The 18,972-nt window shown below is 33.9% G+C and overlaps 1 protein-coding gene across 3 annotated transcripts in view; it reads left to right on the top strand.

Annotated features, from left to right (window-relative positions):
- Positions 1-18,972, top strand: part of POLA1 (DNA polymerase alpha 1, catalytic subunit) — a 345,895-nt gene that overhangs the window by 129,922 nt on the left and 197,001 nt on the right. For all 3 annotated transcript variants that reach the window (XM_043997404.1, XM_043997405.1, XM_043997406.1), the window contains exon 32: positions 3,871-4,045. In XM_043997404.1, the coding sequence (XP_043853339.1) occupies positions 3,871-4,045 (175 nt within the window). The remainder of the gene's footprint in view (positions 1-3,870; positions 4,046-18,972) is intronic.

The following is an 18,972-nucleotide window of genomic DNA, read 5'->3' as shown; positions in this document are numbered from 1 at the left end:
CTGTGGAGGGTTGCAAGACTAGAGGATTCTTTTATATATAAAAACCCTCCAAAGAACATCATCTAGGCAGTTTTATTTTGAAGTTAACCATGGAAGCAGATGACTTGAACAGGGGGAAAATGATGGCAAGAGAATTCAGCATCATTTCTTTTATCTACATTTCTGAAAACTACTCTACACTGAAAGGCATATTTGATAGTTGTCATGAATAAAAATTTTAAATTTAGTTATTTTTAGTAATATTCATTGTAACAAAATACATCATTTGATAATGAGATTGGTTTTTAACATCATAGATAAAATCTGGGACTCTTTAAATATTTCAGAACTTAAAAAAATTAAACATATTCTAATAATCCCTACATATTGTTGATAATGTACATAACAGATGACTTAAGTACATGGACATGAATCAACACTTGACTCTGTCTCCCTCCTAGTGTTACTCTTGATTAAGAACTGTTACACTGAGCCAATTCCTGCAGCAAAATGTTTCCATAAATGTCTGACTAGCTCAGGCCCTTAATGTGCTTTGCATATTTGCGCTGACAAGTCTCATCTCAGAAAACAATTTTCATATTATGCAAATAAAGATTTTGGTAAATAGGATAGTTTTTTTTTTACTCATGTCTTCACATACATGGAACAGCTATTAGATGATTAATGACAGGGGCAGATGGTAACATCAGACTTTGAAGAATTATGTAGATATAAAAATAGTGGCTAATAATGAAACCAAATCACATTGTTTTAGGTGAACTGGAAATAGGGACCTATACTGACTTTTTTTTAAAACACTGACTCCTAAATCACCTCCCCTCTCATATATAGTTGAATATTCAACATAAAGATTTCTTTTCGTTTCTCATATAGCTAGATAGTGTTTGCATTACTGACAGTCCAATAAATTCAATTTAACTTAGTTTACTGATTTTAGCCATCTTCTGAATTAGCTTATTTTATTAAAAATGCAAATTTTTCTTATCCTTGGTCACTGAACTAAGATGATGCCACATAAGTACATATAAAAGTTACTTTTATGTTAAAGATTCTTCAAGAAATTAGTTGTAATTCCAAATGTGTTTTGTAAGTAGAATGTGACCTCTTAGGTATCACCTTATGTCAGATTCATATACAGAATATAGTAATGTCTAAAGTCATGTGAGTTAGAGTTTTAAAGTTATGTTTCATTTAATTATTTTGCATTTGTTTTCTGGAAGTATGCCCTTTTTATCCTTTTTAGCAGTGAAAGGAAGTTTACTTTGTATTTAGTAGTAAAAATGATCCTACCAATTGGTTCATTCTAGAAATGGCACTGTGCTTATTGCACCTGGTGTCTCTATGAAGTGTGTACTCTGTGAAGTGTACAAATTATCACACGTGCACATTGAGGAGCATGAAGAAAGACCAAATATGCCTCTTAATCAGTTCTCAAATATGTGTGGTGCCTCTTCATGCATATCCTAAATGTACATCATGTTGTAAGAATTACATTTGTGAAGTCTATATTATTTATTTCACATCAAATCCTGTTTGTGTCCCCAATTTGATTTTACTTTGTCAAAAAACAGAATTAAATTTACTAATTTATCTCTGGCCCCTAGAGGTACAATATGATATCTACTCTTCATGGCGATTAGCAGACTTCCACGAAGTAGTTCTACAGTCATTGAGTGCTTGACTGATCCAACAGCCAGTGGAACTGGGTGATGTAATTGATGTTCAGTCATGTCTGACACCTTGTGACCCCATTTGAGATTTTCCTGGTAAAGATACTGGAGTGGTTTGTTATTTCTTTCTCTAGCTCATTTTACAAATGAGGAAACGAAGGCAAACAAGGTTAAGTGACTTGCCCAGAGTCACATAGCTAGAGTCTGAGGCCAGATTTGAACTCAGATCTTCCTGACTCTCCAGGCCTAGCACTCTGTCCACTGTGCCACCTAGCTGAGTGATGTAATGGAATAGCTGAATATGCAAGGAGTTCCTGGGAATGTGAAAAAAAATTTACTGCCTGAATCAATTAGCATTTAGTATTACAATGTTAAGAAAAGTATTACTGAGCATTAGAAGCATAGGAAAGCATTATAGACTCCTCTAAGGTGAGTTTCTTAAGTGAGAGTATATTCTTAGGTTATAAACAAGCGAATCAAGGTATAAAATTATGTCACTTAGGTTAGAGTATGAAAACCCCTTTTGCTTAACAGCTTTGTGACATTGGACAAGGCACTTAGTGTCCCTGTACCTCAATTACCTTCATCTGTAAAATGATGAGGAAGCTAGGGTTGATGACCTCTGGAGTTCCTTCCAGTTCTGTATTGATGATCCTGTGATACTTAAGGCAGAATAACCTTTATAGCAAATACTCTGTTAGGATATGTAGGGTCTTCTCTGGATCAGGTCAGTGATGGATCTATGAATAAATAAAAAAATAATTTTAAGAAACATTGTGTTAATGCTTTATAGCGGAGGCATACTAAATCACAAAATAGAAAGTTTAGTATATTTCATAGGTCAAAGAGGCCTTTAATGGTCAGGTCCTCTGTACTGTTCAAATAAGAGTGATTCTCTACCAGGGGGACCTTTTCTGTACTGTGCATCATAATAAAGATAATCTTTTGACTTTGAAATATTTGCCATTTTGCTATATGTTTTAGTCTCTTTTATCAGGTAGATCCTAGCTCCAGAATAAACAAGAAGTGTTTTCATTTAAACCATTGCATAACTTGAAGAAGTAGTCCAAGTTTATCATTGTCTCCTGAAGAGGCAGCGGTGTGTAGAATTACGTTTGGAATTGGTTGGCCTCAGCACAGAGAAGGGGTTGATTGTTGCAAGTGAGAAAAGAATAGAAGGATTCACATTATAATCAGTTTTGCAGAACAGCTGGGTGCTGTGAATAGTCATAATTTAATTGTGTGGTTTGAATATTAAATTCTATTATGTTTCAGACAAGAGAAAGAGGTAGTATGAGTTGTTGGATGTTGGTCCAGTGTGGTGATGACTTTTCATAGATGGCAAATCACAGAAACCCTATGTGAGCCAATTATATTTAATAAATTTTTTTCTTCCTAGAGGAAAAAAAAGAAATTGATGCAGATTTCAGTAGGGCTGTCCTTTCTTAACTGCCTCTCTTAGGCTAACCTTAATTTTCTTGGGATGGTACCAGATATGCTTGAGCTTGAAACATTATATTCTGTCTTTCTAATGGCCAGGTATTTTGTAGCACTATCTTCCTATAAATGTTACATGCTATTTTTTATCCCTGCTCTTTGTCCCTTGTTTGATACTATTACCAACTAGGTTTCATCACCCTGCCATGCTTTCTTACCCATATGCCCTTTATGTGGTGTGAAATACACAACTACTTTTCTTAAAAGGACTCATTTTGCCCCATAGCTTTAAAGAATGCATTATGAGGCAACAATTTAAAATCCTTGTAGTATTTACAGAGATATTATTAAGCTAATAAAAGGATTGTATGTATGCCTTTCATCATCATCCCTGAAAAGCATTTCTGATAAGACTAATGGTTATTATAGTGTTCTCACTTTGTTTCCCTGAAGTGGCAGGTGGAACTATTTAATCTAGTGGGTGCCGTCTTTTTGGTTTCATGTGTCACCCAAAAAATAGAACATGACACATGCTGGATTTACATTCTTGAACTCCAGATTTGACACTAGGAGATCAGCATTTAGTTGTCTTCATACTTTCAGGGTCACATGAAATGTATACTAATGACTCCATGGTTTAATGTGTTGTGGTTTTTTTTTTTTAATGCAAACATTGTTCAATTACTTTGCCTTCTCTCACCTTTACCTTTGATTCCTATTTGAGTATTTTCCCCCACAGGTTTACATGTCCTTTTTTTTCCAGGATGGATCCAACCTAAGTGCCAGTCAAAGAGCTTATGCTCCTGAGCAGCTGCAAAAACAGGACAACCTGACCATTGATACTCAGTACTACCTATCACAGCAGGTCCACCCTGTTGTGGCTCGAATCTGTGAGCCAATAGATGGAATTGATGCTGCTCTTATTGCAACTTGGTTAGGTAAGCTCCCAACACTCAGTGAAGAACAGACACATACAGAGCAGGGGAGGTACAATGCTCTTTTAAGAGCTATGATCCTCAGGATTTTAATTGAGAGATTATATGTCTCTTATTTGTAGTAAAGAAAGAGGCATAGGGGCGGCTAGGTGGCGCAGTGGATAGAGCACCGGCCCTGGAGTCAGGAGTACCTGGGTTCAAATCCGGCCTCAGACCCTTAACACTTACTAGCCGTGTGACCTTGGGCAAGTCACTTAACCCCAATTGCCTCACTAAAAAAAAAAAAATAAATAAAATAAAATAAAATAAAAAGAAATAGGCATGGTTATTCAGATTCTGGTTATTCAGTCTTTTTCACTGTGCTTTAGGTTAACTATAGTTTTTATTATTAAGGTCTTATTAATATAAGTAATAACATTTGTTATTCATGTTGATATATGTTGAAAACACTTTCATACAAGGTTGATGAATATACATTTTTTAAACTAAACTCTTGATTTTTCATTTAATCATTTCAGTTTTATTAAATCTTAAACTAGGTTTGTCGTCTCCACTTCTTGATTTCCATATTTTTGTCAGTGGTACCATCATTCTACATTCTCAGACTGAAAACCTTGGCTATTGATGTCTTGCTCTTTCTTGCCTCCCCTTTCCATTCTTCTCCAAAATCCAATTATCTGTCAAATTATGTAAGTTCTTCCTCCAAAATATCATTCTAAGAGTTGTCTCAACTCTAAACTCCTTATCTTGAAATCTAGAGTCCTCTATAGCCTTGTCTAAATTTGCCTTTTGAGTCTTTTCTCATTAGCTCTGCTCACTTTCTCTTGAGCATATTTGGCATTTTGCCACATGCTTTTGTTCATGTTATTCTCTCTACCTGTAATTCCTTCCTTAGTCTTTGCCTAGTCAAATGCTGTTCACCTTAAATTCCTCCATATTCCCTGAAATCTTTACAGGTTATTTCAGCTCAATGTGATTTCCCTCTCCTTTGAACCCATAGTACTGTTCCTTACTGGTATTCTTATATTTGTATTTGTTAATTTCTTAACTTTTCATGTGATTGTGATCTGTCTTCCCCAAAAGACTTGATAGTAGATAACATTTTATTCTTTCTGTCTCCCATATAACCTAAGTACATATGAGTTGCTTAATAACTATTTCTTGATTGAGTTTAGTGTTCTACATATAATTATAAATGATATATTTTCAATCATGACACTAGCCATTATGTTATACAACACAGTTATTGTCTTCGCAGTAAAGGAAAAGTTGTTTTAAATTACCTTAAATAAAAAAGAATGAGGAAGACGAATATTTTTCAAAAGTAATATCAGATCATTACCAAGCCAAGTATTTTTTGGATTACAGTACAACATTCCCCCCTTTTCTCCTTAACTGCTGTGGATAACTGAGAATTAACAATATAACCTAAAGAATGATAGAACCTCATTACTTCTGAAAGCACAAATATTAATTATATTGTTTTCATTTGTGATAATCTTCCAACATCTTGTATCCTGTACAAAAATTGTTCTTTTTATGTGTAATTCTGAGGCATGGATAGAGCCTTTAGTATCAAAACTTGATCTTAGTTTTCCTTTGTAATCATTCTGTGATCTACATTTGAATAAATCAAAAACAAAGCCAGTTTTAAGAAATAAATGCAAGAATAAAGAAGATGCTCCTCTGTGTGTAGCACAAATCAGAAATAACTTTACATTTGATTTTCCTGAAGTGCTAGTAATAGTGGTGTGGAGGAGAAGTATAGGGATGGTTACTAGGGAGTTGATACATATAGATGACTAGTAGTGAGTAAACCCCTTCCTAACTGCAGTGCCAGGTAGTTTGTTATGGAGATAGCTTCTTATTCTTTGGTAAACTTCTGGGTTAGACTAGCTGTAATAGTCCATTTATTAATATCAACATATAAATGGGAATCCATTATAAGAAGCCTTCTTGCAACCTGAAGAGGTCCCAGCTCAACAGTAATAAATGTGTGAGCAAAAAAGTTTGATTGGTCATGTGATAATAGCAAGAAATAATTGATGGGCAACTTGTGGACTCTGTTGGTTTCCTTTTTTTTTTTTAAGCTTCCTTTTATGTGTTGTCTTAGCCCATTAGAAAGGAAGGAATTATCTTTCTATTTATATTTTTATTTCCAGAGCTTAGCTCAGTGCCTGACACATCTTCAGTAACCATCCCTTTGATCAAGCCTACTATTTCCAAGGCTTCAGTTAGAGAATGTCAGTTACTACTCACTCATATGCCTCTTTTCTAATCTTTGAGCTTCTTTGGCATCCTTGCAATGTCAAGAGAAAGCTAAAACTCCCCTCTCTGTCCATCACCATGTTGAATGTACTCCCTGTAGCAAATTTATGGAGAATATGGACAAGAGTTTCATAGGATGGGTTGTGAGATTCATCTTTAGGAGGAATTCCCACATTGTTAAGATCTGAATATTGGTAATCCTCCTGGACACACAAGTTTGTATTGTAAATCTATTCTTCCTTAAATGGGGAACCCAGAACTGAGCACAGTTCTTTAGATGGAATCTAACAGATTATAAGGGGACCATCAACCTCCTTGTTTTCATACCTCTTGAAATATCCCAGGTTAGCATTAACTTTAAGGTTTCATTATTTCATTGATTTCGTTATGATTACTCTTTAGGCCCAGCTATTTAAGAAATTTTTATTCCATTCAATTATTATTATTGAGCCATATCATTTCATCTTGTCCAGAAGATGTATATGGGTGACTTAAACAATTTTTTGTTTGTTTGTTTCTTTTTTTGGTCTTGGTCTCTATCTTATCTGAATTGGAAGTACCACAACCACTCACAGGCCCAATCCCACTGCTGATCAGCATGTTGCTCTGTTTCTTTCCCCTCCTTAGACCTCTGCCTCCCCCACCCCTGACCCCAATCCTATTCCCCAGGGCTTGAAGACTACATGGATATGATGTCAGCTTGGTACAAACTGAGCCTCCCCCAGGAGCAGGGATTACAGGTGTACACCACCATGCAAATCTTGCTGAAATTTTGCTATGTTCTCTGCGGCATCCCCCTTTTTCTCTCAGTTGAGCAGATTATTTGAAAAAATCTGTGATTTCATCAGTATGGGGAACTCCCTCTCACAATGCAGTTGCCAGCCCATCTGAGTTTTAGGGAGTTGATGTGAGGTACATAGATGTTAAATGACAGTTCTTAAATGTCAGAGGTAGAAATCCAACCTTGGTTTTCCTATTTCAAGCCCAGCACTCTCTTTCTTTTTGTCTTAGGCCATACTATTTCTGCTTAGTCTGGTACAAGACCCTGCCAAAAAAGAAATGAAGTGAGTGTGGTGTGATATATTTTTGTTGAAGCCCCTTTTTAAAAATGTGCACACAAGATTTCCCTTTAATAACGTGTTCTAGAGTTAATTTCATTAGCAAGTAAAGTCAAATTGACTCACCCACATATAGTCTGTCATTTCTACCATCTTGCCTTTTTTTCAAATTAGAAAACTGCTTCATTCATTCATCTGTCATTATACTTTCCCCTCTGAACACCTACTCCATCCCTGCTTCTTTCCTTTTAGGATCATAGTTTTAAAGTTTGAAGGGAACTCAGAGGCCATCTAATCTAAACCCCCCATTTTACAGATGAGAAAACTAAGGAACAAGGTTACAGAGAAAGTAAATACCAGAGCTAGGATTTGAGCCTGAATCCTCTGGTTACCAATCCAACATTATTTCCACCTTGCCTCTGTGCCTTCATTATTGTATCTGACACAGGGGGAAAAGAAAGAGAAAGAAAGACGTTCTTTTGCATTCAGTGCTGCCTCAGCTCAGTTTGTGACCCTAGCCCTCCTGAATACTGTCTTTAGAAATACTAGTTAGAATGTTTCCATCTTTGAACACTCTAGGTTGATTAGTAATAGACATTTGTCTCCCTTAAAGCTTGGCAACACTTTGCCTTACTTTGTCATGTGGAACTTTGAGGGTTAGTCTGGTATGGGCCAGTAATCCTCAATCAACAGAATCTATGACTGAAAATAATTGTTTATGAAACTTTAAATGGTAGTTCTCCAATTATTTACTAGATTCCATCTCTTCCCTTACTTAGGGATGTGCCTTGGCCAATAAGGGACTTGAACATCACTATGATCCAACCTCTTCTCTTCCTGCCCTTCCAAAATAAAGTAGCTAACTCCACAAAAGGTTGGGATGCCTGGTAAAAGTTATAATTGGAGAGGTTTAGTATCTTGAAGAAGGGAGGGGGTGGTAAGTAGTGGTGATAATGAGGAGAGTATTGGGTGAGTGCATGGCTTCTAAGAAGTGTAAGCTGTAGGCATAAAATTACTGTAATTTGTTTTTAAAATTCTAAATGTTTTCTTTAAAAACTGCAGTTAGTGAGCTGACACTGTTAAATAAGTTGAAGTGTACAAATGTATACATAAAATACAGGCCCTCCAACTGCCTAATCACATACATAAAATAATTCTCTTGCTTTTAATGTAGTTTATATCTTTGATTAATGAAGTGTATTACAGTGTAGGAACTTCAGTGAAGTTTGCTACATTTTTGTCCTTTTAGCTGTTACAAAGAAATCTAGAATAATGGCATAATTTCATTTAAGAAAATTATTAAGTTCACAATTTTTATTTTTAAGACTCTTTTGTAGAAATCAACTATATTTCTTAGCTACTTTTTTTTTCTTTTTCTATGACGCCTTTCCTATTGTGTTCCTTTAAAAGAAAGCAAAACTTCCAGTGTTGAATTTATCTTGTGATTTCTTTTTGCAAAGATTAGTAAATTCTCTGAATATTTCTCCATGACAAGATGACACCTAATAACTCTAAGATGTCCTATGTTCATTGCTATATGTTAACTAGAGGATGGCCATCCAAACTAAACACATATTATCATGGCATAGGATAAAAATGAGATAATATAGGTTATAAATATCATCTAGTAGATGTTTAATAAATGCATGTTGGTTAAGTCCTCATTCCATAGGTAAATGCTAATTTTTTGTTGACTGCATAACATTATTGCTTTTGAATTAGTAAAGAACCACATTTCATTATATTCCATTCCTGATTAGAAAGAATAACTCTCTAGGCATCTCCTGCACTAAAATTTGAGACCCATTTAGTTTTTGTTCTCCAAAATTTACATTTTCTTCTCTTATTTTAATGTGAACCCTAGATGTTTTAGGGTGTATGACATAGGATAAAATTTTCATAAAATAATCAAGCACCCAAATGAAAAAAATTTTAAAACTCAATGGAAAAATAAGTTTACTTAGCATCTTTAGTTTTTTTTTTTTTAAAAAACTGTATAATTTATGGTTTTAATACTTAGGTTTTTATAGCTTCATTGTTGCAATACCAATGTAGGTTAAATAGTCCCCCAGATGTATTTTTCCATGGTCATAGGATTATAGATTTATAATTGAGGCTCATTGAGGTTAAGTGATTTATATGCTTAAGGTCTAGCAACTGAGTGTGTGAGGATAGAACTAGAGTCAGTGCTGGTGCAGCGGACAGTGTTGGACTTGGAGTAAGGAAGACCTGAGTTCAAATCAAGTCACTAGTGTGTCTCTCGTTCTCCATTTCTTTATCTATAAAAGGGAAGTAACACTACCACTTTCTGAATCACAGGGTAGTTGTGAGGATAAAGTGAGATAATGTATGTAATGTGTTTTACAACCTTAAGTGCTATATAAATTCTAGCTGTTTATTATTATTTTTTATTTTTGTTTATTATATTTAATTACTGTAAGAATAGGTTTCATGTTTCATGGAATTGCAGAACATAATGTATAATCTTTGTGAGGATACAAACATATATCTAACAATGTTTAAACTATTACCTGAGATATAGTGCAAGTTAATAGTAACTCTTTCAGGCATAGAAGTGGTGATTCACAAAATACCTAAAACTTTAGCATGCTTTCCAAAGAGTCCGCCTCATAGGAAATAGTTGTGCTTTAGAGGAGAGGGTTATTGTTTGTTTGTTTTAAAGGTAAAATTTTATTACTGTATTTTGTTTTTATCTATAAACATTTACAAATTACTCCCACTTCCTTAATTCATCCAGTAAACATTTATTAAGCACTTATTACATTCCAGGCACTGGTATTTTTTAACAAAATAGAAGTTAAGTGAAATGATAATAGCAACCACCTCAGAAAGTGAATGCAACATTCCGAATCTAGAGCACCCCTACATCTGTTTTTAGAGCAGTTTCTTAAAAACTTTTTTTGTATCACAGACCATTTTGGCAGACTGGTGAAACTTGTGGGCTTATTGTCAGAATAATTTTTATTGCCTATATTCATAATTGAAGGTAATTATAAATATTAGAGGCTAGTGAAAATAAAGATGTAATTTCCTCCCCATCCAATTACCATTTCATTGGCAAGTCTATGAAAAATTGGAGGAGGGGTTTTAAAGTGAAAGAAAAAAAAGGAGTAGAGAGAAAAAAGAAAAAAGAAGTAGTACAAAACAGGGTAGAGAAGGAGATATGTATGATTCTACTCATTTGCTTTCAAGTCTGACCATGTCACACCACTACATAATAAGCTCCAGTAGTTGCCTATTGCCTGTAGTTTCAAATGTAAAAACTCTATTTGACTTTTAAAGGTCTTCACAATGTAAACTTAACATACCTTTCCAACCTTGTTATTCCCCTTCCTGCACTTTCCAGTCCAGCCAGACTGTCCTTCATCCTGTTCCTCACATACTAATAATGTTCCATTTCTTAACTGTGTCTTTGTATTGCCTTCTTCCCATGTCTAGAATAAACTGCCTCCTTGCTTCTGCCTCTTAGAAACCTTGTTCTTGTCAAAACTTAGCTTAAATATAAATCTTCTACATGAAAACTTTTCTAATCCCTCTTACTGCTAGTGCCCTCTTTTCCCCTTTACTATTGGTAAATTTTAATCGAAATTTTAAGAGTGAATTTAACCTTTTTAGAAATTTGTTGTTACTATGAAAGCTTGTTAGTGCGAAAGCTATTTCGAATTGATCAATTTACATGCAGGGCGGTCCAAAAAGTCACGTCTTTTTTTTTTTTTTTTTTAGTGAGGCAATTGGGGGGTTAAGTGACTTGCCCAGGGTCACACAGCTAGTAAGTGTCAAGTGTCTGAGGCTGGATTTGAACTCAGGTACTCCTGACTCCAGGGCCAGTTCTCTATCCACTGTGCCACCTAGCTGCCCCCACAATGTCTTAATAGTTTTTCGAAAATTATTTTTTCTTTATTTTTTAGCATGTACAAGATTTGATTTTTCACATGTAATGTAAATTCATTTCCTATATGTCCTATATATGATGCTTTGGTATTATAAATTAAAAACAAAAAATAAAGGGGTTATTAGATATTAAAAGTCCTTTGTGACTCTTTGGCCTACCCTGTATATGAAAAACTGTATAATCTAACTTTAAAAAATATCACATAGTAAGTTAAATGTGGGAATGATAACTCCTTCATGACAGTTTTTTGAAGGTTTAATTTTAAATGCTTTCTCTCAGTCAACTGTATTTTCACAATGATAAAATCAGAGGGTTATAATTCACCTTATGAAACAAATTTTTGTTTTTTTATGAAAAGATTCACAGGAGGACCTTTTAAAACATTCCTATTGCACGAAAACACACAGACTCTAACACTGCATCACTTGGGATGATTTTTCCCATTTGGATGCTTTTTAATATTTCTACTTCTAAATACCAAAAGGGAGAGTCTGTGAAAGTAAGTCAGTTAGCTTCACTATTTGCTAGGAAGTGAATTTACTAAGGGATAGAAAAAATAGGTACATTGTTAAAGTCAGTTAAGTGTTGCATATCTGTTTTCTATTTGTTCAAATTTTCCTTTTGGTCAACATAAATAATTTTAAATTGGCTCTACCATTGTTGATTGCAGTTTCAATTGTGGGTAGCGAAATTATCTTACAAGGTAATCATACTCTTATGTATCTAGGGTTTATAACTGCCAGTGGCATTTCTTCATCTTGGGAGAGTGTTTGGTGAGTGTATGTTTTGAAAAACTAGCTTGAACAAATCAGTGACCATCCAATCGGTTGAACAACTTAGCTCATGCCAGTAAGAAAATAATGAGTAAAAGTATATGATTCTATCCAAAAAACCCCACACTTGCTCTAGTTGTATCAAGATTTTGGAGATCTTAGATAAATTGGTATTATTAAAGTCAGTCATTCAAAAATATATGGTTTTTTTCCATGAATATTTATTTAAACAGAAGGGATATCATCCATGAGAAAGTAATTTTTAATAATAAACTTAACGTTTATATATTTTAAGATTTGCAAAATACATTTTGATTTGAACCACAACAAAGTTATGAGGTGTGTAGTATACGTGGTTTGCTGTTGTCATTCAGTCATGTCCTACTCTTTATGACCCCGTTTGGAGTTTTCTTGCCAAAGAGACTGGACAAATTTGCCATTTCCTTCATTTTAGAAATGAGGAAACTGAGGCAAATGGGGTTAAGTGACTTGCCCAGGGTCACATACCTGGCAAGCGTCTGAGGCCAGATTTTAACTAAGGAAGATGAGTTTTCCTGACTTCAGGCCCAGCACTCTGTACACTGTGTCACCTTTTTCCTCCTTTCCAGATGAGGCTCAGAGAGAATAGCTGATTTATCCATGGTTGTATGGTTAATAAGCTCAGAGATGAGATTTGAAGCCAGTCTTTCCTGACTGCAAATCACGTTCTTTCCGTTGGTACCTCTAATATTTTATTACACCCTATCCTTTGCAGGGATGATAAAGATAATAGAAAAGATTTAAATATTCCCATCTTGCCTATTTATTGTGAGATAAATCACGAATTTCTGTTTCCACTCTTTCTGCAGACATGAGAATGAATGTTTCTTGGCTGATTCTCTGTATTAGTAAACACCTTAAGGTGATCTGTCAAAAATATTCCGTTAAAAATAGAAGCTCTTTTCCTTAAGTACTGTATCATCTTTGTTCCTTAATGTCTACCATCGAGGGCAAGAGGTTAGCAATCTAGAATTTAGTTTTCTACCCATTACCCCAAAACTGATTTGGTTACTGTTTGGTCCTGCTGTTTAGTACAATAGTCCTTTCTATTTCCTCTCTATTTCTAATATCCTCTCTATTTCTTTGCTTTTCCCCCCAAGTCTGAAGAATGTAAGATGAATATTATAATGATAAAGATTCTGCCTTGGAGTTCAGGTCTGATAGTGTCACCATTCTTTTAAAGTAGTAACCTATGCTCTGTCTTATGTTTTGGGCATGTGTTTTAAAATTCAAAAGCTCTACCTCTAGGTGGCAGCACCAGATACTGTTTTTCTTTTGTTTCTCTCTAGCCCAAAAGAATTATGGTATAAGCAAAGAAACTTTTAGTCATATGGAGACTACAAAATAAGCAACCTATAAGTAATTTAAGCAGAAATTAGCTAAGTGCAAGTATAGAAGCAAAACCGTTGAGCTTTGCATCTGTATAAAGGGAACTTTTCTACCTCTCTTGAAAGCATTTTTCCAGGTAATACTATATTTTAAAATATCTTGTATATTTTCTTATAAAGAAATATTTAAAACATTTTTCTGACATTTGCCTATTAGAATTAAGAACCAGTTCTCAAAATAGCTTCTGCTTAAATTTTTTTGACATTTCCAGTAAGCTAGAATGGTCACTTTCTTGTAGATTTATTCTGAATATTTTTTTTTTATTGTGACAAAAAATCCTTTACATTTGTATTTAACAATTACTGAGTACCCGTTTTTTTGAAGAACAAGAAAGAATGTGTCTCCTTCCCCTTCATTTTTATTTTTTAAAATTATTCTGAATTTATCAAACACTGAGAAACATAAACATTTGCTTATTCAAAGAAGAACAGAAAAAGAGGATTGTATGTGAAACCACAGACCTATTTACACCTTCTTTGTTTTAAGTTACATAATAAATTAAACATAGTAATTTCATAGCTTTCCTACTTATGTTTCCATGTGTATATACATGTATATTTTTATGTTTCCATGATGATATTCTTTTTAATTCCTTATTTTAGGAGTGGGGCATCATGATTACTAGTGCCTTTCTTCCCCTTAATTTCTCTTTGCCACTTCTTCCCCCTTCATCTCTTCCCTTGTAACAAATGAGCACAGTCACTCAAAACAGATAACACATTGACCATATCTGAAAATGTCTGACACATAAAACACTTCCAGTCCATCTTTTCTCTTTCAGAAAATGGATATCACGTTTTAAGGCCTTTGGAGTCATTATTGGTCATTTCATTGATCGGAGTTCTGAAGCCTTTCTTTTTAAAAAAATTTTATCAAAGTATTTTATTTTTCAGTTACACGTAAAGATAGTTTTCAACATGTTTTTATAAGATTTTTAGTTCCAAATTTTTTTCCCTCCCTTTCCCCCACTCCTGAAGACAGAAAGCAATCTTATATTGGTTATGTATGTACAATCTCATTAAACATATTTCTACATTAGTCATATTGGAAAAACCTCAAAAAAGAATCACAGTTGATCATCACACAATGTTGCTGTTTCTGTGTACAATGTTCTTCTGGTTCTGCTCACTTCACTCAGCATCAGTCCACTTAAGCCTTTCCAGGTTTTTCTGAAATCTGCTCGCTCATCATTTCTTACAGTACAATAGTATTCTATTACATTCATACACCACAACTTGTTCAGCCCTTACCCACTTGATAGGCATTCCCTCGATTTCCAATTCCTTGCCACTACAAAGAGAGCTGCTATTAATATTTTTGTACATGTAGGTCCTTTCCCCTCTTCTATGATCTCTTTGGGATACAGACTTAGTAGTGGTATTAACTGGGTCAAAGAGTATGCAGTCCCACAGCCCTTTGGGGATAGTTCCAAATTGATCTCTAGAATGGTTGTACCAGTTCACAACTTCACCAAGAATGTGAGTTCTGAAGTCTTCCAAAATTGTTTTTTTTTTTCTTACAATGTTGATTACAGTGTATACTTTGTTCTCTTGGTTATGTTTGTTTTACTCCTAATTAGTTCATACACATTTTCCGAAGTTTCTTTGACTCTATCCTTTTTGTCATTTCTCATGAGGTCATATCATTCTCATGAAGATGTAATGTTTTATTACATCCATATGCCATAACTTGCTTAACATTCGCACAGTTGATAGACACCCCCTTAGTTTCCAATTCTTTCCTACAGCAAAAAGTGCTGCAGTGAATATTTTTGTGCATTTTGAGTCATTCTTCATCCTTCTTTGAATACATAGTAGTGGTATTGCAGGGGTTTGTGCCCTTTGAAGTTCAGTTTAATGACTGTGTATAATTCCAAATTGCTTTCCAGAATTGTTGGCCTGCTTTGTAGTTTCACTAGCAGTATTTTACATTCAATTTTTATTATTTTTTTCCTTTTTAAAAAATTTTTCGCAATTCTGATGGATGAGTTGGAGCCTGAAGTGCTTTAACTGCTGGCTTTAATTTCTTTCCTTGAGAACTTCTTGTTCATATTTTTTGACCATTGTTCTTAGGGCATGGCTCTTATTCTGTATTTGAATCAGTTACCTCATTTCAGACTTCCATCAGAGAAATTTGCTTCAAAGACCCCAAGTTAATAATTTTCATTATAATTTTAATTGCTATGCTTTTGTCATGTAATAACTTTTAAGTTTTATCATAATTGCCTGTTTTATCTAATGTGATATTCTCTGTCCCTTGTTTTGTCACGAATTCTTCCCCTTTACATAGTTACAAAATTTCTGATTCTCTGCTCCTCTCATCTGTTTATCATATTTTCAGATCCTTTGTCTATTTGGAGTTTACCTGTGGTACATGGTATGATATACTGTTCTGATCCTAATTTCTACCATGTTACTTTCCGGTTTTCTCAGCAGAATAATGAAGCTTTACTCCAGTAGTTGGGGTTTGGAGATTTATTCAAAACTATGGTACTGTGTTCATTTGCTTTTCGGTCTTGTGCATCTAATCCCTTATATTTTTAACCAGTATTAAATAGATATGATTACTGCTTTGTGGTATATTTTGAGTTCTGATACTACTGTTCTTTTTCTTATGTCCCTTTTCTGTTCTTTTTCATGAGATTGTTTTCAACTTTTGTTTCTCCACATGAATTATGTTATGATAGTTCGGTATGGTCCTGGATAAATAAATAAATTTAGATAGTATTTCCTCTTTTATTAAATTGGCCTGGCCAACTATGAGCAATTAATATCTTTCCAATTATTTATGTCTGTTTTTCTATGAAGAATGTTTTATAGTTGTATTCAGAGAGGTCCTGTCTCTTATCTGTTTGGTGGACTCCCAGATGTTTTATATATTTTGTAGTTATTTTGAATGGATTTCTCCTTTGTTTAACTTGGGTTTTGTTGGTAATGTACAGAAAGGGGGATGATTTGTGTTGGCTTATTTTATATTGGATTACTTCAGATGAAGTTATCGTTTCAAGTAGTTTATTCTCTAGTATTCCCTAGATTGTCTTATCATCTGCAAAGAACAATAATTTTATTTATTTTTTGCCTGTGCTTATTCCCTCATTTTCTTTTTTCTTGTCTTATTGCCTTATTAGTTAGTTATAGTCACTACATGAATTAATGTTTGTGATAGTGGATATTATTGCTTTACCCCTGATCATATTGGAAAAGCCTCTAGCATTTCTGTCAGAAGCTTTTTATGTATTTATTGATGTAATCATGTTTTTTATTATTATGGTCTTTTATGATTATGCTTTTCCCAATATTGAGTCTAATCTTCGTTCCTGGTATAAATCTAACCTGGCCATAGTATATAATCTTAAATATGTTCTATAGCCTCCTTGCTAGTATTTTTCATTTGATATTTTTGTTTCAGTATTCATTAGGGGTATTGGCATGTAATTTTCTTTCTATGTTTTATGTCCCAGATTTAGATATCAAATTTATATTTGTATCATAGAAAAAAATTTCGTAAGAGTTCTTTCCCTGTTTTTTTGTGGTTTATTTAATATTGGAATAGTTTTTTTAATGCTTGCTAGAATTCACTTATAAATTTATCTGATAGTATTTTTTCTTTTTTCCCCTTTTGAGCTCACTGATGGTTTTTTCATTATCTTCTAGGGATGGTAACTTAACTTTTCTTGTTTTAATGATCTGGTTATTTTGTATTATAAATCTTCATTTCATTTAAGTTAATTTTGCTAACATATAATTGTGCAAAAATAGTTTCTAATTATTTCACTTATTTCCTTTTCATTTGTTATAAAATCTGCTTTTTTCATATTTGTTATTGGCATTTGTTTTTTGAGACTGTTTTACCCAGGCTGCAAGTATAATGGGCATTCAGACGTGATATCCCACTACTGATGTGCTGCTTCTTTTCCATCTTGGGCCAGTTCATCTCTTTTTGGGCAGCCTAGTGGCCTTCTACTTTCTGGTACCAGATTTAGTGCAGACAGACACCTGATTAATTTTTAGCCCAGTGAAGTTTAGAACTCCTAAGGTAAAAACCACCCTGGATTTTCCTCCTTTAAAAAAAAAGAAATCCGTTTATATAATGACCTGTTTTATTCACTTTTAAGTTTCTAGGTTTTTAAGAAATCAACTTAGTTATTTTTCTTTTCGGTTTTCTTATGCTCTGTTTTTTGAGAATTTCTATTTTGGGGTTCTGTTGTTTTAAGTTGTTGCTTTTGTATTTTTAAAAATATTTTTTTCCTAATTACATGTAAAGATCGCTTTTAACATTCATTTTTTAAAAATTTGAATCCTGAATTCTTTTCTTCCCTCCACATCATTCCCTAAGATGGTAAGCAATTTGATATAGGACATACATGTATAATCATGTAAAACATATTTCCATATTAGTCATATTGTGAAAGAAGACAGACTCCCCCCCCCCAAAAAAAAAAAACATGAAAAAAATAAAGTAAAATATAGTAGGCTTCAGTCTATATTCAGACTCCATGAGTTCTTTCTCTGGATTTGGATAGCATTTTTCATCGTGTGTCCTTTGGAATTGTCTTGAATCATTATATTGCTGAGAAAAGCTAAGTTCTTCACTATAGTATTGCTGTTACTGTGTTCAATGTTCTCTTGGTTCTGCACACCACTTTTCATCAGTTCATGTCTTTCCAGGTTTTTTTGAAATCTGCCTGCTTATCATTTCTTATAGCACAGTAGTATTCCTTTATATTCATATACCACAACTTGTTCAGCCATTCTGCAATTAATGGACATCTCCTCAATTTCTATTTCTTTGTCACCACAGAAAAAGTTCCTTTTCCTTTTTTTTTTTTAAATCGCCTTTGAATATAGACCTAGTTTTGGTATTACTGGATCGAAATATATGCATAGTTTTATAGCCCTTTAGGCATAGTTCCAAATTGTTCTCCAGATTGATTAGATCAGTTCACAACTTAATCAAGAGTTCCATTAGGGGGCAGCTAGGTGGCGCAGTAGATAAAGCACCTGCCCTAGAGTCAGGAGTACCTGAGTTCAAATTTGGCCTCTGACACTTAACACTTACTAGCTGTGTGACCCTGGGCAAGTCACTTAACCCCAATTGCCTTACTAAAAAAAAACCAAACCCAACAACAACAAAAAAAAGAGTTCCATTAGTGTCCCAATTCTGATAGGTGTGAGGTGGTACTTCAGAGTTGTTTTAATTTGCATTTCTCTAATCAATAGTGATTTAGAGCATTTCTTACATAGACTTTACATAGCTTTGATTTCTTTCTTTGAAAACTGCCTGTTCATATTCTTTGATCATTTACCAATTAAGGAATGATTTGCGTTCCTGTAAATTTGAATCAGTTCTCTATAAAGTTGGAAAATGAGGCCTTTATCAGAGATACTTGCTATAAAAGTTGTTTCCCAGCTTTCTGCTTTCCTTCTAATCTTGGTTGCATTAGTTTGTGCAAAAACTTTAATATAATATAATCAAAATTTTGTACATTAC

Source organism: Dromiciops gliroides, chromosome 3 (genome assembly GCF_019393635.1).
Source record: "Dromiciops gliroides isolate mDroGli1 chromosome 3, mDroGli1.pri, whole genome shotgun sequence".
NCBI lineage: Eukaryota > Metazoa > Chordata > Mammalia > Microbiotheria > Microbiotheriidae > Dromiciops > Dromiciops gliroides.
This window is presented reverse-complemented; position numbering and strand designations above follow the sequence as displayed.